General features: G+C 53.6%; 7 protein-coding genes across 7 annotated transcripts; 3 read left to right on the top strand and 4 right to left on the bottom strand.

Annotated features, from left to right (window-relative positions):
* Positions 1–58: 58 nt before the first annotated feature.
* Positions 59–853, top strand: B0T26DRAFT_741525 (uncharacterized protein; the record flags this gene model as incomplete). Its single annotated transcript, XM_060443982.1, has 2 exons — positions 59–184; positions 263–853. The coding sequence occupies 2 exons, from the start codon at positions 59–61 to the stop codon at positions 851–853; spliced, it is 717 nt and encodes a 238-aa protein (XP_060297467.1).
* Positions 854–4,939: 4,086 nt separating this feature from the next.
* Positions 4,940–6,498, bottom strand: B0T26DRAFT_713903 (uncharacterized protein). The gene has a single exon (XM_060442151.1). The coding sequence runs from the start codon at positions 6,228–6,230 to the stop codon at positions 5,286–5,288; it is 945 nt and encodes a 314-aa protein (XP_060297466.1). The 5' UTR covers positions 6,231–6,498; the 3' UTR covers positions 4,940–5,285.
* Positions 6,499–7,779: 1,281 nt separating this feature from the next.
* B0T26DRAFT_713898 (uncharacterized protein) lies at positions 7,780–9,915 on the top strand. The gene is made up of 3 exons (XM_060442150.1): positions 7,780–7,914; positions 8,042–8,976; positions 9,057–9,915. Coding segments are annotated over exons 1-3 (1,593 nt in total). The 5' UTR covers positions 7,780–7,912; the 3' UTR covers positions 9,713–9,915.
* Positions 9,916–10,851: 936 nt separating this feature from the next.
* Positions 10,852–11,876, top strand: B0T26DRAFT_676805 (uncharacterized protein; the record flags this gene model as incomplete). Its single annotated transcript, XM_060440017.1, has 4 exons — positions 10,852–10,881; positions 11,092–11,410; positions 11,493–11,662; positions 11,694–11,876. 4 exons carry the CDS (start codon positions 10,852–10,854, stop codon positions 11,874–11,876), a joined length of 702 nt encoding a protein of 233 aa, XP_060297464.1.
* Positions 11,877–13,805: 1,929 nt separating this feature from the next.
* B0T26DRAFT_648163 (uncharacterized protein) lies at positions 13,806–14,687 on the bottom strand (the record flags this gene model as incomplete). The annotated part of the gene is made up of 1 exon (XM_060437978.1): positions 13,806–14,687. The coding sequence occupies one exon, from the start codon at positions 14,685–14,687 to the stop codon at positions 13,806–13,808; it is 882 nt and encodes a 293-aa protein (XP_060297463.1).
* A 1,626-nt stretch (positions 14,688–16,313) lies between these two features.
* On the bottom strand, positions 16,314–18,781 carry B0T26DRAFT_713889 (uncharacterized protein). Its single transcript, XM_060442149.1, has 3 exons — positions 17,904–18,781; positions 17,221–17,844; positions 16,314–17,161 (listed from the first exon to the last, which is right to left on the bottom strand). The coding sequence occupies exons 1-3, from the start codon at positions 18,598–18,600 to the stop codon at positions 16,404–16,406; spliced, it is 2,079 nt and encodes a 692-aa protein (XP_060297462.1). The 5' UTR covers positions 18,601–18,781; the 3' UTR covers positions 16,314–16,403.
* Positions 18,782–19,435: 654 nt separating this feature from the next.
* On the bottom strand, positions 19,436–22,336 carry B0T26DRAFT_856365 (bacterial low temperature requirement A protein-domain-containing protein). Its single transcript, XM_060447694.1, has 3 exons — positions 21,778–22,336; positions 21,024–21,720; positions 19,436–20,949 (listed from the first exon to the last, which is right to left on the bottom strand). Exons 1-3 carry the CDS (start codon positions 22,041–22,043, stop codon positions 19,645–19,647), a joined length of 2,268 nt encoding a protein of 755 aa, XP_060297461.1. The 5' UTR covers positions 22,044–22,336; the 3' UTR covers positions 19,436–19,644.
* Positions 22,337–22,873: the final 537 nt, after the last annotated feature.

Below are 22,873 nucleotides of genomic sequence, written 5' to 3'. Positions count from 1 at the left end.
AAACGTGCACCACTCACTACGGCAAAATCGGCGTCACTTAGGCTCCCTCTCCGTCGCCATGTGGCTCATCAATGTTCATACTGGGAAGCTCGAGAAGCACATGGTCGCGCCACCGTACGCCATACTTTCCCATACCTGGCGCGACAGCGAGATTTCCTTTCAAGACAGGACGACTTACGCAGACGTCCAGAGCAGACCCGAATACGACAAAATTCGCGACTCAGGTCGCGAGGCTGTCAGACACAACCTCGAATACGTTTAGATCGACACTTGTTGCATCGACAAGAGCAGCAGTCCTGAGCTCTCGGAAGCCATAAACTCCATGTTCCGATGGTACAGGGATTCCGCAGTGTGTTTCGCGTACCTAGAAGACCTCCCTATCGGCCAGGGCGCGGCTACCAAACTGGAGCTGGAGAGATGCCGATGGTTTACGAGAGGATGGACGCTCCAGGAGCTGATTGTCCCGACCGCGGTGCGATTCTATGATCGGGGTTGGAATGATAGAGGTACCAAGGCGGCCCTCCGGGGCGCAGTATCGCGGATCACGGGCGTCCGGCTGGGGGTTCTGCTCGGTGAGGACCTGAGCCGGCTCGGCAGCATCCCCGTGGCTGTGAGGATGTCTTGGGCTTCGCGTAGGACGACAACCCTCCCAGAGGACATGGCCTTGATATACGGCGAGGGAGCTAACGCTTTCATACGCTTGCAAGAAGAGATCATTAAGCGCATCAACGACCTGAGCATTCTGGCCTGGGACTCCAGAGAAAGATGCCGCATCGGGCCGTACTGTGGCATATTGGCCGCGTCGCCTGCCGACTTCGCTCATGCTTCTCGCAACTTCGCCACCACCTCCTAGTCATTCATGACCGAGTTTTCCATTACGAACAGCGGCTTGCGCATCACCACCAAGCTCGGGGTGCCTTGGGTGCCCCCGGACCCGTGGGCAAATCTTGTGGGCCACACTGGGTACCTTCTCTGCCTATCCGACAGCCGCAGATTCCCGGTCGTCGGAATACATCTCAAAATGGTTGGGCGAAATCAATTCGTCCGCATCTCCGACAAATCCGTAATGGTGGATTACCTGAGCCCACAAAAGGTCGATTTGAGTGATTGGACGCAGCTTCAGACTATATACCTTGCCGCCACTCTGGATTCTGTCGAGACGGCCACCAAGGGCATCACGCAATACCCCCCCTTTCACTTTCCCGCCAATCCTACGCTCGCCATCAGCAGCGTTGCCCCTCGAGACAGCTGGAATGTCTTGGACCGCATCTTTTACGTAGACATGCCCGGGTTTTCCGGTTTCATTGGAATCGCCTGTCTCGACGCGGTCTCGGGCATTGGCAGACTCACAGAACCAGTCAAACTTGGCGTCGTTGTTTATGACATGGGTCCGGAGTGCCGCATTTTCAAGTGGGAGGGCCGGGTTCAGCAGCAGATGGCCCCTGTTTTTGAGACAGCTTCGGAAGTCGCGTTGCCACAGGTCCTCTCCCAGGCACTTTCTGCCGGCTCGCGCGACTACGTAGAATACTGCTTCGGGTCGGACCGCTTCCGGGTTTCAGCTTCGATCCGGAAGGAGGTCGTTGAGGGGATATCCGCGCACCCTCTCCATTCCGTCTATATTCAGGTATTCAGAAGAAGTGCCAAGGGGAAGGATTGGGTATTGCTAGGATGATTCAACAACTCGTTCCGCTTTATGTATTTCCTGCATCGACGAGAAACCCCCCGCTCTTCCTTTTCGTTCGCTAAGATGTCTATATCCTGTTATTGAGTGCAACGCTACGCGGGTTGCGCTGCAACTGCATCTCACTTAGAGTGCTCCCTCACTTCGCCTTGAAAATTTAGCCAAGTATAAACTGTTTACCTCGTGCATCGTGACCAAGATGGGCAGTGTAGAACGGGCAGGACGGGTAGAACGAGATTTCACGCGATGCAAGCCTCAAATCAGTAGTGTATTGGCGACAACCTGTCTCCACCCTGATGGGTTTCCAGTGTCTGGTGCTCTGTCACGGGCGTGGCCGCCGCAGCCAATACCTATGATCGAGAGCCTACAGGATACCAAGGGCAGCCAAATGTGCCACAAGATCATCTTCCACCGAAACCTGCTTTCCATCGATGCCGTTGCACGGCTGGTAGAAGTCGCATGTCCCTAGCCTACACACGTAGTGTACCCCCCGGGGAACCTTCTTCTCCCGACCCGCTACCTGCTTCTTGCTCGAAGCGCCGCAGTGACACAGCGGGTTGTTCGGATCGTTGCCTCGGTCGTCTAGAAAGACAAGAAACCGGCGGCAACGTAGGCATTTGTAATAAGGACGGCCTGCGTTCCCATTGCGATTCGACTGTTGCGTTATAAACCGCTCGCTGGGCCCTTGGCAATTGTGGCAAGTTGGTGGTTGCTCGGGAAACGGGGTGGGATCAACTCTAGAAAAGGTCGCCTAATTCCGAGTGAGCGTTGTCTTTAATAAGAACAGGAGTTTAGTTACCATCTTGAGAACAGATCAGTGTTGTCACAATCTACAGAAGTTCGGCACTGTCCCCAGAAGTAGAAATTGCTCCTTGACTGGCCCCAAGAGGTAGACTTCAGTAAAATACATGCTATTCCAGTGGATTAATGCGACTCACGCGGAAATTTTGTCAAGTGTAGGAAACTGTTGGCAGCGTGGAGTGTGAGGACGAGTCTGTTGGCCAGACCTGTCATTTCGATGCACAGGTGTGATACATCAATATAGAGCCCTCATTGTGGCTTGTGGCATCGGTTTGTCACGTCCGTTTGCTTCTGCAGTTTCCGGCTACTTGCAACCCAGAGCTGCCAGTAGACAGCAGGCCTCGTTCACGAGGAGAGGATGACTGTGAGAACCCGCTATCTAGCCGTTGGGTGTTTGCCAAACTTGGAATCTCGGCGTGTACCTCTGCTATCGCGCAACGGCGACATAATCTACCAGCGGCAGTTGATCGGCGGCAAGCATAAGCCCGAAATCACTGGCCACTAGGGCGCTTCTGTTCCTTTTGCACGGCTGCGCTTGGCCGGTATTGCGTTTGGGACGCGCAACCTGAGCGAGAAATCCGGCGGAGCCATGCGGGCTGCCAGGCCGGGGCGGAGGCTCGCTCCTGACACGTTTGAAGATGAGCGGCTTCCCTTCTCCTCACCGCCCCACCACGGGATGAACCAAGTCCCGCGGTGGGTCTGCACCGCCCTTGAGAGGCGAATGGGCCTGGGGCCCAAACAGGGCATCAGTTGCCCAAGAAGATTTGACCGGGAGACGGATGCGCCCTTGTACGCCTTGAAGGTAGACGACGTCCGTCCCCGCGTTGCCCAACGGCTAAAGAACCAAACGCTTGAATTCCACGATTCGAGAGCGATGCCCTGGTAATGGGAGCCAGGGAGAGGATCGAGCGACTTGAAGGGGTGGTCGCTCATACTAGGAGTCGAGTCAAGCCTTTCTCCCTACTCCCCCCGTGCGCTAAAATGGCTCGGATCCTCGCTTATCTCAAGGTTTTTGGGCCTTCTTTTTTTAATCGAGGCGAAGCGGCCAACAGCGCGGCCATCGGTAAATAATTACTTGTTAGCTCGGGCTCGGAAACGACATGAGCGGGAACCTGGCCGCTAACGCGATTCCCACTAGCGCGGCCATCGGCAAATACCTGGGCTGGCGCCGCGCCGTATGGATTATGTTGGCTCGGACTCGGAAACGACAAAAGCGGCCCCGCCGCATGTCGGAACTTTCTCAGACCCTTACTTGTAGCAAAACAGCCTTCGGGATTCTTTTTTCCTTCAAGGCGGCGCGGCCAACGGTAAAATACCGGGGCCGGCGCCGCGCCGTATGAAGGATTTTGGCTCGGACTCGGAAGCGATCGCTCGGAAGCGATCGCTCGGACTCGGAAGCGATCGCTCGGAAGCGACATAAGCCTGGCTGTCTCAGCCAATCATTCGGCCCCGCTGCCTTTGGATCGGTGACTGAGGCTCTGCGCCGCCGACAACTGCTGCTCGGGATGGTTCGCAAGGAGCCCGCGAATCGATTTGCGTCCATCCTTCTGCTACCCAAATCCATTTGCGTCCATCCTTCTGCTACCCGAATCCGTTTGCGTCCATCCTTCCGCTACCCAAATACCCTTTTCCGGTCAGGTTTGGTGGCGCGAGATCCGTGTTGCATGACGCCGCCACTGGTGCTGGTCACGAAAATAGGTACAGATGTTTCAGTGGAAGTCGTGCGTTAGGTCTTCGGACTCGAAAAAAAGGCTAGTACCGTACCGTTATGGCTAGTAATCACAGGCAATACAAGTGACAGGTGCTCCCGCCATGATCAAATCCACACGCGCCCTCCGCCCACTGGGCCGGACGTGCTTTGCGTTGGGCCGCTTTGGTCAAAAGGTCTTCGGAATGTGTTCTTGGCGGGCCGGGCCTCACGCGGACTCGGGGGTCTGGGAGCACCAGTTGTCGCTGGTCGGGCTGAGCTTGACACAAATATTGAATGAGATTAGTGATGGAATTTGATGCTTACTGTCAGATTAATATGCGGCCAGAATCCGCACATTATAATATACAGAGGCAGATGACCGATTTTCTGTTCGGGAGAAGAGTGTCAGTTGAAAGAGTTTGCTCCTCATTAAAGGGTGAGGGGGTGATGGCAAAGTCGAATGAAAAGGGCATCCTGCGAGGAACAATCAAGATTAAATTAAGTTGCTAGCTAGGTTTGTAAGATAACTAACTTGTCAACCGGGTTTTCTTTCTTTTTTTTCCTGTTTTCGGTGCTCCTTGCAATAACGAGTTTCCCAAAAGTTGGAATCTTGAGAGACGCGAATGTTGACAGATAAACAGCAACCGTATTGGCGACTTAATTGAGTTGGCTTCTGGCAAAGGAATAGGGAGACCAAGATACTCCAAAATGCTGATTATTAATTGGGAGAAAACAGGGCACTGCCATTGATTTCTAATTCTAGGCACGCTCGCAAAGCCGAGTATCTGTCGGACCTGCAACACCAAGGCAACTACCAACCACCCGCACACACACGCACATATAATGGAGAAAAAAAAGTAAGGAACGAAAAACCCGCGTTCCACCTCTGTTCCCAAATATTATTCCAGCCCATCCATGCTTGACGACACGGCCTGCCATGTCTGAAAGTTGGGAGGACAGCCCCCCACGGCGTAGGCTTGCTTCCCGTCCCAGCGGGGAGGGGGGGTTTTATAACACGTCTCGCCAGCCATGCCTTCGGTCAATGGAATGAGTGTGTGGTGGCAGGGGTGGTGTGGTCGAGGGTGCCAGACTGGACGTTGGGCGGCTTAAAGTTTAGTGCTTCTTTTGCAACAATTTGTCTCGTCTTTGCTTCAACATCTGGTTCGCCGTTTTCAGGTGCGAGGCAGTCTCGCCCAGAGGCGCTAGTGACATTTTCAGTGGCTTCTTGGTTCCTTGGCTAGAAAAATGTTTCATTTCTTCCATCGTGAAACATCTGTTGTTATCGAGGCAGTCGACAGGAAGGGCAAAGCCCCTAATACCGTCCTCAAACATTTCTGCCATTTCGTCCCCATACGAGCCTTCCTTTACCTTTTTAATAACACCCTTGTCGGTATCCTTGAGCATCCAGTGCTGGTAGGTCTCGTCAAGCGCGAATATCCAGCCGAGATACTGTCCCTCATTATCCCGGGCCGTGGCAAAGGGGAAATAAAGTTCGCCAACTGTACTACCATGCGGGTGGTCCATTGCCAACGCTTCAAGACCCGAGGTTACTGATGTTAGTGTAGTTGGTAGAGTTTGCACAGTGGTGGCAGTGGCCGTGGTGGCCGTGGTGATATTGCTGGCTGTGGTGTCGCTACGACGGATGCTAGCCACAGGAGGAGCTGAGCTGGCAGGAGGAGCTGAGCTGGCGGGACCTTGGTTGTTCGACTGCGTCGGTGCCTTGGATATCTTGGGCGGCGTGGCTGGGTCTGAGCTGCCGGTGCTCGTCTTGGAGGAGTCGGGAGTGCTTGTGCCGGTTCCATGAAGTACCTTGTACCAGTTTTTGTCCGTGTCGTGTTCACCACTAGCGTGTTCCTCGACCTTGGCCTTGAGTGAGGCCGGGAACTCGCCCGCCTGAAAAACAACATTCATAACGGGTTCTCCACCGTCGGCAACAAGGACATGTGAATTCCATTTGTTGTTTCTCCAAAACGCCGCTACCGTGGCGACCTTGAAGTCAGCGTCGGTCAAAGCCTTGAGACCGTCATGAAGAGACATCCCGGACCCAGCTCCTGCCATTGTGCCTGTGGGTACTGGGTAATAAGGAGACAGATGGGTTGGCGCGGATTTGGTCTAGGTGTAGCAGTAGTGTGAACGAGCTTGTGTAAGAGTGAAGAGAGCGATACTGTATGTTTCGCTGCGGCAGTCCGAGGGTGGCTGGGATTGGGGTTGTAATTGTTGTGCGGTCCCAAGCGTCAATGTTGGACGAGACGTCGTCGGGTTATATACCTCTTCGAACCGTGTTCTAGGTGTGCAGCCAAAAGTGGAAGAAGACGGTCGATCTAACAAGACCCAGGTAGGTCCCCAAGGTGAACCTACTTCAACCCCCCCGAGATTTTTCTGTTTCGCGCAAGGTACCAGCGGCGCGCGATCCGCACTTTTGTGGATTCGTGGCTGCGCTGCAGGTATTCCGTAATAAGAGGTAAAGTACCTTGCTGTATTGTACCGTATCGATCAGTGCGCGTTATTTCCGTCCGGATAAGTGGGGCGAGTCCGTGCCTTTCGTTGAAACCTCTGACCAAGCCCCCGCTGCGCCACAGCGGACAGGCGCCCCCAGCAACCAGCCATCTCATCCATCGTGATCGCGTTCTCGCGGCCCAACCCATAACTTGAGGAACCAACTGCAACTGCTGTGCCAGAGGGAGGACGCTTCGGAAACCCTTCCATGATATTCCTGCGGCTGAGGTGCCCCTGGTAGCCCCAATGGATGACCGCCGCCGTCGTGAAGCGCCGTCAAGAGACAGTACAGCAAGCCAGCTCGGGTTATCTGATCGGGTTATCTGATACGTTTCCGAGTTCTCACAGGATTTAGGGCTCAACACCTTGGCCTGGGTTGAAAAAGAGAAAAACGTGAGATGCAGCAATTGATTACGCCGTCCTGCCCAACCAATATCACACTAACCAACACTACGCTAACTAACACGCCAACCAATACGCCAACTCGGCCAAGGCACCGCCACACACACACCAACCAACAACCAACACCACACTAACCAACACCACGCCAACCAACACCACGCCAACCAACTCCACACCAACCAACACCACGCCAACCAACACCACGCCAACCAACACCACGCCAACCAACACCACGTCAACCAATACGTCAACTAGGCCAAGGCACCGCCACACACCAACATACGTCGCGATCACCACCATCACCACAAACACCACGACGGCCCCGACCCTGACCTTGACCCCACCCATCTGATACCATGCCAGACCCTCGGATGACAGCCAGCCCCCGGAGAGCTAAGAATAGAAACAAGATTGGGACAGCAAGAGCGGGGCTTGGCTTGCCATGTCCAAAGTCACAGATAGAAACAAGACTAGGACGGCAAGAGCGGGGCTCGGCTTGCCATGTCCAAAGTCACAGTATTGATAAAACCAGCCAAGCAGCCACTGCTGTCTGGTGACCTGGTCCCGACGTCTTCAAGCCTCACACAGTCACACACATACTGGCAGCCGTTGTCGCAGTCGCACCAAGATCTTCGCCGTCAGTTGGTTATCCACGACCACGCACACGCATCTTGACATCTTCCCCCCTCCCCCCCCTCCCTCCCATCTTCCTCATTCCTGGATACCCTGTTTTTCGCATCCCAAACCCCAAAACGGATCAGAGAACAGCTGCCTTGGACAGACAACGCGCTATTCCGATAAGGTGGTATTAGTTGGCTATAAACCACTCGCATCTCGTCATCATGTAGGTCTTGCCATCTTTCTTTTCATATTCCTCTCCAGCGCGAATGTATGAACGCGTGTAACAAGACAAGGCCACTTTGACTGATGATGCTCTGCGAATGCTAACGACTTGTGGCTCAATTCCTCAGGTCACCCCCCACTGGCAATGTCGCCCAGGAAGCTCTGCGTGGCTACGCCGAGGGCGTGGACAAAGCCGAAGTTGTCCAAACCGTTCGCCATTTCTCCATGGCCGACTACATAAATGCCGAAAGGGCAGCAATCAATCTGGCCAAATTTCCACCTCTGGTGCTTAGCGAGCTGAGCCGTCCCCATACCGACAATGACAGGTACCAAGCTACCCTACTGGACGCGAACGACTTCGTCCTGAATGTATGCCATCATAGCAATGTCATACTCCAACCAGTGAAAGACAGGGCAGATATCGAGCACAAAAAATACAGCGAAAGGCTACCAAAATTGAAGGAGGTTGTAGCGACTGCAAAAGCCATGAACGAGGCTTTTACGGCGGTATCGAATGCAAATGAGCCTGCAAAACTCCACGACGCCTTCAAAAGACTTGGTGAGTCACTGGATAAGGCAGATAGGGCGTGTGACGCACTGGCCGATCCCATTCCTGGCTTGGATAAAGTTGAAGGCGGGATTAAGGACGAATACAGGAGAGTGTTGCGTGACGCGAGGAAGATACATGCGGAAAACAAAGACAAAGGTCCGAAATCACCCGACACGTTTGTCCAGCCGTTGACCAGTTTACGGACTTATTTTGACGACGTATTTTATAAGTGGGAGGCTGCGTTCGAGTCAGACAAATCAAATCGCCTTGATCTCGAACAGGTCCTCCTAGCCTTCAACTCAAATGGCTGGATTAAAATGAGAAAGGACCTCTCTGATATCTGCAATGAACATGTGGGCAAACTGAATCAGGCCACCGCCAAGGATTTAGAAGTGGAGAGGGCTACTTCCCATCTTCCACAGGATCCGAATCTGGGGAGGCCCGTCAAGTTGTCCACCTTGGGGGTGCTCGAGCTAACTGCACGGATCGTGGCACAGTCGTGCCACTCCCTGGGTACGTTTACTCCAAGTCCATAATTTCTTGACTGCCAAACGTTGATCGATACTACTGCTGACCACGCAAGCAATACCTAGAGGACCTCATGAGCAAGCTTGACCAGTTGGCCATCAAGGTGGATCAACCCCAGAACCTCCCGCCACCGTATTTATATCCGGCTTGCTTGTTCGTCTGCAAGGGCGACAACAAAAATGACCGGTTCGTGATAACAACCTCGGCGGAAAACAACAGGTGGATAGACGGGGCGAATGATAAAATCTTTGCATTCCGCTCCGTAATCCGCCCATCACAGGAACCTCTGAAATCTAGCACGGCAGCCAAGCTGTCGGATCAAGCCGTGCATGTTTTCAAAGAAATTGAGCAACACTGCAAAACCAGCTGGGTGGCATGGGGCAAGCAGAAAGAGGGGGGAAGGACAATCAGAGATCGTCTAGCGACTCAATATAGACAAGAAGAGATCGAAAAATACCTGACTGGTGCAACGCCGACAGACCCTCGTTTTTTCAACCACAGAAAAGAGAAGGCCGCCTCGCTTTCGGGTTATTCGTTCAGGCCCATAGGCCGCTGCCCGCGCTGCTGCTTTCTGTCCCAATGGGACATGATCCCAGCTGTACACGAAGACGAGCTAAAGAAGCTAAAGCAAAAGGTTTGGGGCAACTGGAATGGCGGGCTAGACTGCGCAGAAATGCACGGCCATAGCTACTGCAAAATCATTGCGAATCACGTCAGGTAAATAGGTGGCCAGGGCGCCGAGGAGGAAAAGATGGGAAGTTTGGGGGACGGGACTAGAGGGCTGAGCCCAAAGGTCCTACTGGAATTTCCAGGACTCAGGGTGTGCACTAATAACGCTGGGCGTTAGGGATGCTCGATTTTATTTTTTTATTCTCTTACTCTTGAGGCTGGTCACTCTAAACGGGTCAAAACGCACTGGCTGCCACATAGTGAGCGAATGGACTCACCTCCGTTCCCTCTCATCAGCCCTTCTAGATAATTACCTACCTAGTCGGAACTGGTGAAAATTTCTAATCGGTTTTTACCGCTGGATATAATCCTCTCAAAACGGGTCCCTAATTAGACGTAGTCATGGTGGGTCGGGTGTGGGTTGCTTGGCGCGGTTTGCTGTCGGGTCGAAAAGCGAGCGAGAATCCCGTCGTGTGAGGGCGTGCAACTTGACGTGCAACCTGCTGCCGTAAGCCAGTTCGGCAACAATTGACCGGCCCGGGTTTTCGGGACCCCTCCACACGAGGCCGAAAGGCTTCCGGACCAGCCATGTCGTGCACAAGCGGTCACACAAGCCGTCGTCTGAGCGGCAGCAGATGTGGGACAGCGGGCAGCGCTCGCAACTATGCAAATATAGTAATGCAAACAAAGCAAATACAAATATAGGCAAATCAAATAGGCCAAAAATACAAAATCAAATACAAATATGAAGCCGTAGATTCGTAAATACGGATTATATTAGCATATTTGGCATATGTGGGGCCATTTTTGTGGCCCATTTTCCCGGGTTCGGGGTGTCAACAGGGGTTCCCGGCGCAGGAATAAAGGATTTTCCAGGCGAAAATCCTACATTTGCCTAGCAGCCTCTAAACAACTTTCTAAACACCACCATACTTACGAAAACCCGCATTTCTACCGCAATTGAAGCCAGTCCAACCTGTCAACACGATGACGAGCCCTCCCGGAAGTCCCTTTTCCATTTCTGACAGTCCTCCGAACTCCCCCGGCTCGAATTCGGCCCAAGGCTCCTTTCCGACCCAATCCATCGAAAGCTTCCTCCCTGGCACTGCCTCCATCGCAAGCCGCATCGAAGCCCTGCGCGCGTTAGAGAGCCGCGGGCTCTCTAACAATATGAACACATAGCCCTTTATAATGGCAGAGGGAACCCGGCACGTATTGGAGGTGTGGATATACAGAAAGAAAAAAAGAACATCGTGGATTCGCGAGTGGGGTGTCTTTACTGTGGGCTTGAGCCCGGCCGGGGAGCGACTTAACGGCTGCAGTTGGATTTGTGCCCTTTGTTACGATGTTACCCTTTTCTGTTCAACAGCTACGTCGTCGGCGGCTTCACATCTCGGCTCCGTACATAACAAGTATGATCTTGCAAACCAGTGTGAGCCGTCAGCCAAGAAGCGGAAGCTCGTCAGCGTACTAGATATGCAACGCTCCGGGGCATCAACAAGATCACCTAGTGTTGTGCCTATTCCGGTGAATTTGGCAGAAACTTTCAAGGACGCAGTTATCGACTGGGTCATTGAAGACTCTATTCCTTTCCACATGATCGAGGGCCCTGCCTTCCGCCATATGCTTGCCCTGGTTTCGCCCGGATTAACAGAAACCCTGTTGCCGAAGTCAGCCAACACGATCAAGGCCTGGGTAGAGGAAAGATTCGCTGGCCAGGCGGATCAAATTCGTGAAAGAATAACGGCAAGTAAGCACAAAAAATAACAGTACTCGATGGGACTCTATTTATTCTAGGATTGAGAGGGCAATTCGGCTTCGCGATGTCCTAGATTACTGGACCTTCCCGTCGTTGCAAAACCCTGACCCGTCAAAAAGAGTCCCTGTTGCCGATGTGTTGAGCCCCGAAGACTGGCATATTTTGAAGGAAGTCAAAGCCCAGTTGGAACCCTTCGAAGTCATCACTAAGCGCTTCGAATATAGGAAGCCACTCTTCTGTGAGGTTATCCCTACGATGTATTACTTGGTTGAAGAGCTTTCTAATCGACGGGTTGCCTATGCACCGGCTCGCCCGGGTCCTGCCTCGGCACAGGGAGAAATCGTCGTTGCAGAGCCGCCCGCAACACCAAGACGAACGCAACGAGCGAACCGGCCGACTGCCCGCCTACGGGATCACGAAGCCAGTCTTCCTCGCCGATCCAGGGCCGGCTCAATGATGCCCCCCGAAGTCGCGATCGCCGTTAACATTCGCCTGCCACACCCCGAGCCTGCCGCCACGCCCAAGCTTCCTTTGGCCGGCGAAAGTGAGGTCTTCCTGGCTCAAAGCCCTGATCGCCCAATTGCGAAGCTCAAGAAATACATCAAAAGGTTGGAAATTAGCCGGTTTACTGGGTCCCGATAATTCTGCACCCTGGGCATAAGGACAAGTGGATTGTGAAGTACCTACCTAATGAACAGGCCCTCGATATTATAGCCCTAGTGACTGCGTTCTTCGACTAGCATTGCCCCCATATCGAGGTCCCCGAAGTCCCTGCAGAGGTCCAAGGCTTCCCAAATACGTACCTTACCAGCCATGACTACTACGACACCCCCGCCTACGTCTCTGAGCTTCAACAATACCTTCAAGAGCCTGTCAAGCCTGTTGATGACATTCTAGCTTAGTGGACCAACAATAAAGATGGCTTTCCACGGTTATCACGAATGGCCTTTGACCTTCATTCGATCCCGGCCATGTCTTCAGACTACGAGAGGTTATTCAGTATGGCCAAATTGATCGTTGGACTACAGGAACACGGGCTCAGCAGCGATACCATCAAGCTATTGTGCCTGTTAAATTGGCGGCGATGTGGCCTGTTTTGAAGCTTCGGCATGGCTTTGGCTGGCTTTCGGCGTCTCGGCTGGCAGGTTTTTTCTATGCCGGGGTTTACCCGGGCCGGAATATTGTTTTTCAGCGCCGGTCAAATATTTTTAAATAGAACAGTTAACTCAAATACATGTTGGAAAAGCTCAAATATGGCCTCACTCTGCAAATCAAATAAAAATACGGCAGCCACAAATAACGACCCAGTTCAGCCCAGGCTTTCCACCTTTAGCTCGCAATGCAGAGTGCAAAGTTTCTCCGCCATCCCCGATCCTCTCTCGGGCCCTGTTTGGATGCATCTAGTACTAAACGTCCAGCACAGGCGATACGTTCAATTCGACGAGGACGCCGTAATGGCACGATATGGGCATATGAATCGCTGGTGCTGCGGGCGCTGCAATCCGCTTCTAGGCGCCATCAACACTAGGTCTAGTCCAATCTTTAGAGCTCCCCACACCCGTATTGCTGGAGGCCCATATTAGGAAGAGACGACTGTGCAACATTCCAACAGCCTAAATTTCAGGCAGTTTTTAGTTACCCCTAGACCTACCGCTACCGCAGCCTAGTACGAGCTACTTGCGCATCCAGAATAACACCTATGACTCGAGGTTGCGCATGAACGAGTGCTACTCGCCAACAAACGCGTCAATGACTATAGACGTCCTTACGCTAGATCTTCTCCTTCGCTACTAACGCGGCCCGGCCTATTACACTCCTACCCTACTTGTGACGGCCCGCATAGGAAGTCAAAGATCGAATGCGGTAACGAATGTGGATTTAATAAAGCTAAGGAAGGAAAAGAAAGAATCTATCGCGGGGACCGCGCAGGGCGCCGGGAAGTAGGTGTGTGCTGAGCACGTGGGTGGCGACGGGCACAGACCACGCTCTAAATACAATGCGGCCAATAGAATCTATCTCGTCATGTGCCTAGTGGCGACCGTAACACTATACTAGGACTAAGACTGAGAGCGAAAGCGAAGAGGTAGACTTTGAAAGCTTACGTAAAATAACGTAATAAATCGAAGCGACGATAACGTATTTGATAAGCGAGTTAGCCATGATAAGCGAGTTAGCCATGATAAGCAAGTTAGCCACCTTAACGAGACCGGGTAGCGTGCGCAGCTAAATGCGATAAGAAATTGATAAGATCACTAACAATTTACTAACATCTTTTTGCTTGTGCCTCACCAAATCTCGTTAAGGTGGCCAACTCGCTTATCATGGCTAACTCGCATATCATGAACGTTAATTTATTTTTATGTAAGCTATATAGAGATAGTAGACCTTATTCATTTTTCACAAAGTCACTCAAAACACTAATACTTCGCCACTCTTCAACACCGTTAATTAGCTCGTAGGCCGCTTTAATGATCTCAGTGGATGCGTCGCTGCCAACGGGTAGGAAAGTTGGAAGTGAGCGTCCCGCTGCACACCCAGACGAGGTGACGACGTCGTAGATGACTTCGGCGCCCTTAATAGGGTTTCCCAGCTGGTTTCCGTGAAATCCTTCAAATGCCTTCTCAGCGGAAGCATTAAGTTCAGCGTACTCGTCGAGTCGGTGTGCCGGAGCCGTCCCTGCGAAATTTCCGCCTGGCTTCAAGAGACCAGTGCGAAAGAAACCTGGCTCAACCAGACAGTGCTTGATCCCGAACGCCGCGACCTCATCAGCAAGACCCAACATCATACTGCGTACGGCGGCTTTGGAAGCGTTGTACATGTTGCACGACTCCATGGGGTACCAGGCGGCCATGGAGCCAACGGTGACAAGAGTGCCATGGCCCTTTGCTCGCAGGTACGGCAGGACTGCACGGTAGAGATTGGCTGGCCCAAAGAGATTGGCCTGAAACTGCCGTAGAGTCTCTTCGGGCGACGTCTCCTCCACGGTGCCCGTTTGCACATAGGCGGCATTGTTGACGACGACATCAATCGTGCCGTGGATTGCGATGATGTTGCGCACGGCGCTCTGGATTTGATCCAGTGGCTCGTTGTGATCAAGGCGTGCCACTTGCACCCCTTTCTTGCCCGCCAGCTCCTTCACCTTGTCGGGATTGCGCGAGGCAGCAATAACAAGGTCGCCGTGGCTTACCGCGACCTTTGCCAACTCGAGGCCAAGCCCAGAGGATGCGCCCGTGATGAGCCACACGCGCGGTTTCTCGGTAAGAGCCATGGCTATCTTGCTGGTGTGATTTGGTAATGCTGGTAAAGGTTGGATAGGGTTTTGGAGGGTTGCTTGCTTTTGGGATGAAGTGTTGGGGTAGCTTGCTACTTTCCCGATCGAATCCTGGCTATTAATTCACTTTTATCTCTGTAATTGTGGCAAAATTCACTGTAACTCTCTTTGCGTATTAAACCGGTTAGCATGTTTTTGTAGATCCGAGACATATTTGGACGCGGAAACAAGCCCTCGGTTCTAAAAGAACAAGAATAATTGTCAACTGATCTGCAATCACAAACGTCATCCCCGCCTTGGCAGAACCAAAGTTTGTTAGTTTGCCGGTCTAAGACCTAACGCCGATCCCCAATTCCCCAAACGCCGTTCAATAGACCGCGTTCCTCCAACTTGGCTTGGCTCTTGGCATGGTTAAACGACTAGGCACACATCACGCAAGTACCAAACCAGACGTTTAGAGATTGGATTGTACACCGTCTAGCTAGCCCGGTAATGATGAGATAGCGGGAAAATACCGTGCCACAGCTAAAAGGATTCGTGTATCTCGGCGTTAGAGACGTTGGTACCTTTTTCCACCTTCCATTCCACCTCGGTACACCGCCGGATAGCCATCGGCGGTAACGAGTCCTTGACATCTCCAATATGGATATCAGCAGGCTGACTTTTCCGCCCGTGACCACGGCTAATGGGCTGGCATGAATCGTCAATTCGATGTTCCCGACCATATGTCTCGGAACCAGCTCGAGGTCGTTGCCGTCAGCATGGCTGGGCTTGTCGGAAGTGTGAGACAAGCACGTTGCAGCTGCCCTGAACCACGATCGTTGGGACTTGTGGGCACACTCATGCCAGAGTCCTGAGTTGTCGCCAATTCTGACAAGGACTGGACAGGTTGATCGCGGAAAGGCGTAGTAATGGCCGGGCCATGCGAAAGACCAGCTATCGCGGTGAAGGAAATACTGATGTTGACAACATATGCCCGAAGATCTTGCTGCAGGTCCTGTGTTGCTGCGTTGCTGGTGAGCATCTCTAGATAGCCCAGCTCGGCTCCCGAGATTGCTGTGTCGTTCACCCCGCAGGATGCCATTGTTAGGGAGGATGTCGCTGCCCTATCTTAAGTTTTACAAGTCATACTGCCAGCATCATCTGGCAGGGGTTGTTGGGACGGGAGTCGTTGAAAATGTCAATCGCCCCAGGCTGCTTTAGCCTATCGAGAATAACAGGATAAGGGGGGCAAAGGTGGCCCCAGTCGATGTGGCTTTCAGGCTTGCAGCGGGAGACGGTGGAAATAACGGTCTAGATAGGATGGAGAGCGAGAGGACAAAGTTGAGAGAGTGGCGCTCTGGTAGCCATCGTGCCTGGAGTCTGGTTGGGCATAACGATGATGACGGCTCTGTTTCTATATTAATGCCATAAGCGTGCATCAATAGCTCCCAACGGCGTGAGAATCGACTGTTTGCCAGCTTATCTTCGACAACATGAACACGCTCAAGTAAACATCGGAGAGACCCAGCGGCCCCACAACGCTCGACAGACTCGTGTCAGGTACAATGGCGCGTGAGTCGCCACAAGCTTATTAGCTTTGCTCGACTACAGCCCCTCGCGTCAAAAGCCGGGCTCCTTAGGCTACCAGGCGAAAAATAAGTTTCGCCTAATCTGACATTAAATCTTTATCGTACTCTAAATGGTATATATCTAATTTGCTACACTATCCTGTCATTCTTCGTCAAACTGTCCTGGGATACGGTATTCGTCCCTTTCTCTATCGGTCGTCGGGTACGCGTGGTCGGTCGTGTCCACGTTGAACTTGCCGACTTGGCCTATTTCTTTCTTGTGTGCAGACTCACCCCCGCTGTCCGACTTTGCTCTCTCGGTCCAGGGGAGGCTCAGACTGTGGGAAGGTCTGGGACTTTTAATGTGCTGCTTATCCTCTTCTTTCTCAGCCTCCTTCTGCTTTTGCTTCTGGACCTTGTGCATGGCTTCCTCTGTTAGCTCTTCTTTCATGAGGCGTTCGAGGACATCCTTTTTGCGGGTTCTTCGGTCGCCAATGGTGATGAGAAGTCCGGCAGTCGAGTTTGCCGTGATGGAGAGGCAGAGAACAGTTGTGGTGACGGCGGCTAGGCGGTGGTCGTAGTCCTTGCTCCACGTGTACGACCCAAGAGTTATCTGCAGGCAGCTGTGCAGGTCCAACAAGACGACAATAGCCACGAGCAGCCGGAGGGGAAAGGCGTTGTGCGTCTCCGTCTCGTGTGGCTTGTAAAACGTGTGGGACTTTGCAAGTTTGGACTGGTGGTGCACAAGCTTCGCCTGCTCAGCGTCGGAGAGAACGGGGATGAATTCGTCCTTCTGCGGGCATTGCGGCCCGGCCTCGAGATCTGAGGGGTCCGAGACCTTGTGGACATCGAGAGGAAGGTCATTGTGATCTTTCAGGCTGGGGAGCAACAGCTTCTGGCGCATCTTCCATGTTTTGCGATCTGTAGAATGCACCGAGTCAGTTTTGGAGTCAACCAGCGCGACGACGAGGGCAACTCACGGTAATGCGCGACAAATATCATGTGATATGTGTCGATGGCGCGGAAGGGGGCAAGCCCGTCGCCCATGATGGCGAAGAGGGCGACGAGCACATTGTCGATTACATTGATGGCATATACCTGGCGCTCGCCGACATAAATCCAGCCGATCAAAAACAAGACCCAGGCGAGACCAAAAAGCGTGATAAGTGTGGCGTACAGGGTGATGAAGAAGCCCAACGGCCTGCTGCAGTACTTGATGAAGCCCTTGAAGCGTTGCTTGATCTTGGACCGCCTCGAGTGCAGCATGTGGCGAACGTAATCGTTGAGAAGCTTGATGTCTTCTTCCCGCCACCCCTCCAGCGAAGCGTTTTTGGGGAGGACGGCATATTGAGGCGCGGTCAGGACGGACGAGAAACTGTGGGCCCGGGTCACGCCGGGACGTTCGTCTTCTGGACGATCCTGTCTTGCATCACCAGCGCTCTGGTCCAGCCCAACATTTTCTTGGGATGTTGGGAATGCTCCGGGCATCCGCGGCAGACGTGAGAGATCATATGTTGGTCGGCGGTTTACCCACCTGCCCAGAGATGGGACGAAGAGCGAGTTTTGGATGTTGGTAATTGACGACAGGGTGGCCACTTCGGGGTCTAGGTCGAAGTCAGCACAGAAGCCTGCATCATGGTGTTTTTTAACCGGTGGCACTGACCGATGACGTCGAGAAAGTCGACTATTCTGGAATCGTAACAATCCTCATTGGCGACCTGCTCTTGTGTGCGCGTCGCGCTCGTGTCGCGGCGCGGACGCCAGAAGCGCCGACCTCGGATTCGCCCTGCACGACTGCCAAATGCATTTTGGCGCATGCTCGACGCATCGCTGGCAGTGGGCGTTCCGGGAATTGGAGGGAGGGTATCGACAGTTCTTGTCATGTCGAGCGGGGCAAGGACGGCAGCAGGCCGCTGGGGCTCCGACGACGCGCGTCTGCGGCCGATGTGTGCCCCGTCGTCATTGTGGGATTCGCCTTGGACTTGGGCCCGAACAAGACCATATTCGGGTATTGTCTGCTGGCCTGGGGAGCCTTCGAATTGGGATGGCGGCCGGGATGACGGTCGTGACGGCGGATCGCCTCGGAGTCGGCGGAGTCGGATGACAGATGGCTGGCGACTGGAGTCCAATGGTCGGAACTGCACCTTTTGCGCGGCGCTGGCGGGCGGAACTACGTGCACTGGTATGGGAAGCGTCGGCGGGTTCTCGCTTATGGGGGTCGCCGGGATGCGGTGCAGCGCGATGCTGTTGCCATCGTCGCCTTCGTGATCAGAATCGTCTACAGCGGCTACCGTGTTTGTGTTTTGGGGACTTGGCGACGAGGATGGGATGGCACCCGCGAAATAGGCGTTGCCTTCCATGGGGCTCCACTACCGCTGCTACTGACGGTCCCTGACAGTCCCTGACAGCGTCGCAGCAATAAAGCAAGCCCGCTGGGGGATCATGCAACGTAATAAAATCGGAAAAGAAAAAAACAAAGAGACCCAAAATGACACAAAAGGCGTTGAGAAATAATTAAAGTAGATCAGAAGATCACCAGGCACCGTAACACCGAGTAGGGTTCCGACGGCACCCTCTAAGCAACCATCCAGTTCGCTGTGACCCAATGCCGCGGAAAGCTTCCTTGGTCGGATGGCGGTGACGTCACTTTGGTCATGCGTCATTAACGAACCCTCCCCAACAGGCCGAGCCGATAAGATAAGAACCGCTGTTAGAGGAACGCCACCTGCTAACCAACTCCGCCAGATCCGGTTCACGGCGGAATCCGAAACGTCCACTGCCTATGTCCGAGAATAAATACGCGTAGATTAATAATGTGTATTGTAAAACCACGCTTGTTTAATAATTGCCTTGGCTGATGTAATTTTGCCAAACTCCCTCGTCAAAATGCCAGCAACGTGACAGTAGTGTACAAAAAGTGACTTTGCAGCTAAGGGGCCAGGCCACAAGCCCAGCCAAAATCGGATTTTCCTACGCGGCCTACCCTACATACGAATGATGTTAAATATGGTGCGTATACGGTATATGGCCAATTGATCTAAAGTGGTTACGCTAGCTTCGTCCCAGGAATTAACCCTCTTCTTACGAAAAGTGATTTGTCATAGGCAGACCCCAGCGCGTGTCTACCATTTTGTACACTACTGTCCGGAAAGACGGTTGTTACTATCCGAATAGACTGCCTCTTTTTGTTCAATAGCCAAATATTTTTAGTATCTAATATAAAGCAATCTATCTAGGTTTTCATTCATTACCGCTTTCCTCTCATTGTATTTCCAACGCTCCCGCCAGATCAGAATAATGACATAGGCCGTTATTTACAACCGAAATTATATATGCAAGACGACAATATACAAAGCAGTGCCCCGCAAACAAAATGAAACGCAACTCGTAAGGACCATAATCACTCAGTATCCGGGGTGGCCTTCGTGCTGGGCGCTGTGCACTGGCGCGTACCCGCCGGGGTTATATGTCATGCCGGCCACGGACCCGGGCATGTACACGCCAGGGTCATATACCGTGCCGACAGCCGAAACCGGCTTATAAGCGCCAGGGTCCTGGGCGGTGCTGGCCACCGAGACTGGCATGTAGCCGCCTGGGTTGTATGCCGTGCTCTCGGAGAAGACAGGCATTGCTGGCGGGGGCTGTTGCTGAGAATACATGGCTCCCGGGCCGGGCGGCGGCTGCGAGTACGTGACTGTTGGGCCGCCATACAATGGCGCGTCCGTGTCGTGGTATGCCGGCATGACAGCGCCGCCGAGGGGATTATATGACATGCGGTGTGCTGTAACGGGCATGACAGAGAGGCTGATGCCGTCGCCCTTTTCGTGGTCGTCCCCGTGTCCTCCATGATCGTCATGGTCTTCATGTCCTTCGTCACCACCGTGGCCGTGGCCACCGACGCCAGTCAGAGGCTCGCCTGATCTCCTATTCCTCCAATTGGCAATCTTGGCGCTAAAACGGTCCAGTACGATGATCAGATACAACAGCACAACCGCCGTCGGCAGAATGATATCCTTCTCGAGGATTCCGTACATGAGGTCGTGGTTCGACGAGAGGGCCAAAAGGACTCCGGCGATGACGATGGCAGTGCCCCTGCTGAACAGCGTCGTCCAGTCAAATACGTCCATCTTATTGCGCCGGATCAAGATCATGCAAATAAGGAAGCAGACTGTGAGAACGAGGAAGGCTGCCCAGAAATAGCGGTAGACGAGTTTCCAGGATTCGAACATAACCTCGATTGGGTCCCTATCCAGCGGCAATATCAGACCCAGCGCGCTGTAGATCGCCGACACGGTGTAGTAAAAGACGTTTGCCAAGTCATCAGGGAAGTCGGAGAATCCGGAACCCGTGACGGTCTTGCCGCAGATGCCCGTCTCGTTGCCGACGGTCCAGATGCCGACTTCAATTTCGTCCATGTAGATAAGGCCCTGTAGTTTCTTATCGAGGTGGAAATACTCGACGGCGTCGAACAACTTCTCGGAAAGCTTTTCGCCGTCGAGGTGGTCCTTGAAGCACGCCTGCGCAAAGCTCTTCTCGAGCTTTGTGATGCCCCGGGACGTGTAGCGGGCCAGGGCGATCTGCTGCGCGCCCTCGACGAGACCAACAATCATGAGATGGATGGGAAAGTGCAAAGTGGACCAGATCTGCTGCCGGATGGTTCCGTAGTGGCCGTGGGGGTGGTTGTCAAAGTAAATCATCCACAAGCCAATCTAGAGGTCAAGTGTTAGGAGCCGGGCCGCAGGAAGTTACTGAGGGATGAAGCCAATGTCGATCTGCTGCTTACCAGTAGTAAGATGATGCACAGAATCATGCCACAACCCTCGGGGTCGAGGCCGTTCTTGCCCATCATGCGGCTGATGGTCTTGGTAACGCCGATGGCGCCCTCGCCAATGACGATGAGCGTGAGCAGGCCCATGCGCTCGACCAGATGCGTCTTCTTGAAGCTGACCATGCGCCAGATGGACGAGATGCCGATGGTGGCGATAGTCTCGACGGCCATGACGACCCACCACACGGAGTAGATGCCGTTGTTGGGGTCGACGGGTTTATCCGCGGCAAACGAAGGGATCATGGCGCCGAAGGCGGCTCCCGCGACGACATAGGTGAGGATGTTGAGGGCCAGGGGCAGCAAGATGTCGGTGCGGCGGGCCATGACGACGAAGACGGCGACGATGCTGTACTGCACCACGAAGAGGGCCCGGCTGATCACCAGGGTGTAACAGAGAATGCGGAAGTTGGTGTTGTTGCCGTCGTCAGTGCCGGGGGCGAAGGCGGAGCCGACGAGGGCAAAGCCGACAAAGACGATCATCTGCAGCGTCTTACAGGCCCGCTCGTAGACGGTGTCATGGGCGAAGCGGACGTCGTGCAGGGTGATGTGGAACCAGGTCAGCCATATTATGGCGAAGAAGCCGACGTAGGCGAAGAGAGACGAGTGGTCGACGATGGAGTGGTACGCCGTAAAGGTGGCCAAGTTGGCGACGCTGGGGGCTCGCTGTCAGACGGAAACATCCTGAACCGAGACCAACGTGGAGTCTCACAAAAATAGATCGAAGAACAGCTCGAGCGTGCTTGCTTCGTGGCGCGGAGCAAAGACGAGGCTCTTCTTGTCGACGCCCTGGAGGGGATTTTTTATCCACGGCGCGACTTTGTGAATTCTCCGCTTGTCCTTCTCGTCCTTTCTGCATGCATCCCAGTCAGAATTGAGTTCGCTGTGTGCTGGCTGAACGGGGACCGTAGATTGGGCGCGGACGTACAAACCCGAGCGCTTCCTATGCCCAAGCAACGGGGGAGTGTCGGACGACATTGCGACCAGACGGACCAGAGTCCGAACCTAGCTCCGAGGGGACCTGGCTTGGCGATCTGCGAGAGACGCTGCAAGACAACAAACAACTGGGGACGTTGAACTAAAAACCAAGAATAAAGCAGCCAAGAACTACCAAACAGTCGGGACGCGAGCAGACGACGGCAAGCTTCTGCCAGAAAGGTGCCAAGAAGGGGGAATGGAGGAGAACGTGGGGACGGATTCATCGTTGCGCTTGGCAAAAGCTTCTTTTTTAGTCCGTGGGTCTGGACTCGCGATGGGCTCGCGGCGCCGTCTCGCACCGCCAGCTGATTAAGCCAAGCCAATATTGCAGCTCTTGGCATCGCAAATGCTGGGCTGGATTGGACGTGGCCAGCTCTGTGGAGCCGCAGCTGGGCACTAGCGTTCAGCCAGATGCTAGCCGACGCGAGCAAAGTCTAGAACGTCCAGATCAGGACTAGTGTTGCATCTTTAGCCATGTCTGATTGGCTGCCGGGGCGATTTGGCCATGTCTGATTGGCTGCTGGGACGATTTTTACGATAAGCATTCGGCTGATAAGGGCTTTATCTCAGCTGGGCAAGCTGCCCGACGGGCCCCGCGAAATGGAGCTCCGACCAAGGACGGTGACACGACTTTAAGCACTGAACCGACAAGAGTGACACGACTTTAAGCACTGAACCGACAGAGGGACACGCTTGGCGGCGCCGAGTTTGCCCCGAGATCCTGCGCATCCATGCATCAAGACAGAGGCGCCTAATTGTTCCAATGTTCCAATTCAAGCGCGACGAGGCTGAGCTTGCCATTGCGCCGAAGCTGTGGTCCTGAGGCTGTA

Source organism: Lasiosphaeria miniovina (assembly GCF_030549165.1).
Source record: "Lasiosphaeria miniovina strain SMH2392-1A chromosome Unknown B0T26scaffold_4, whole genome shotgun sequence".
NCBI lineage: Eukaryota > Fungi > Ascomycota > Sordariomycetes > Sordariales > Lasiosphaeriaceae > Lasiosphaeria > Lasiosphaeria miniovina.
Note: the sequence above shows the minus strand (reverse complement) of the source record. Positions and strands in the feature narration are given on the sequence as shown.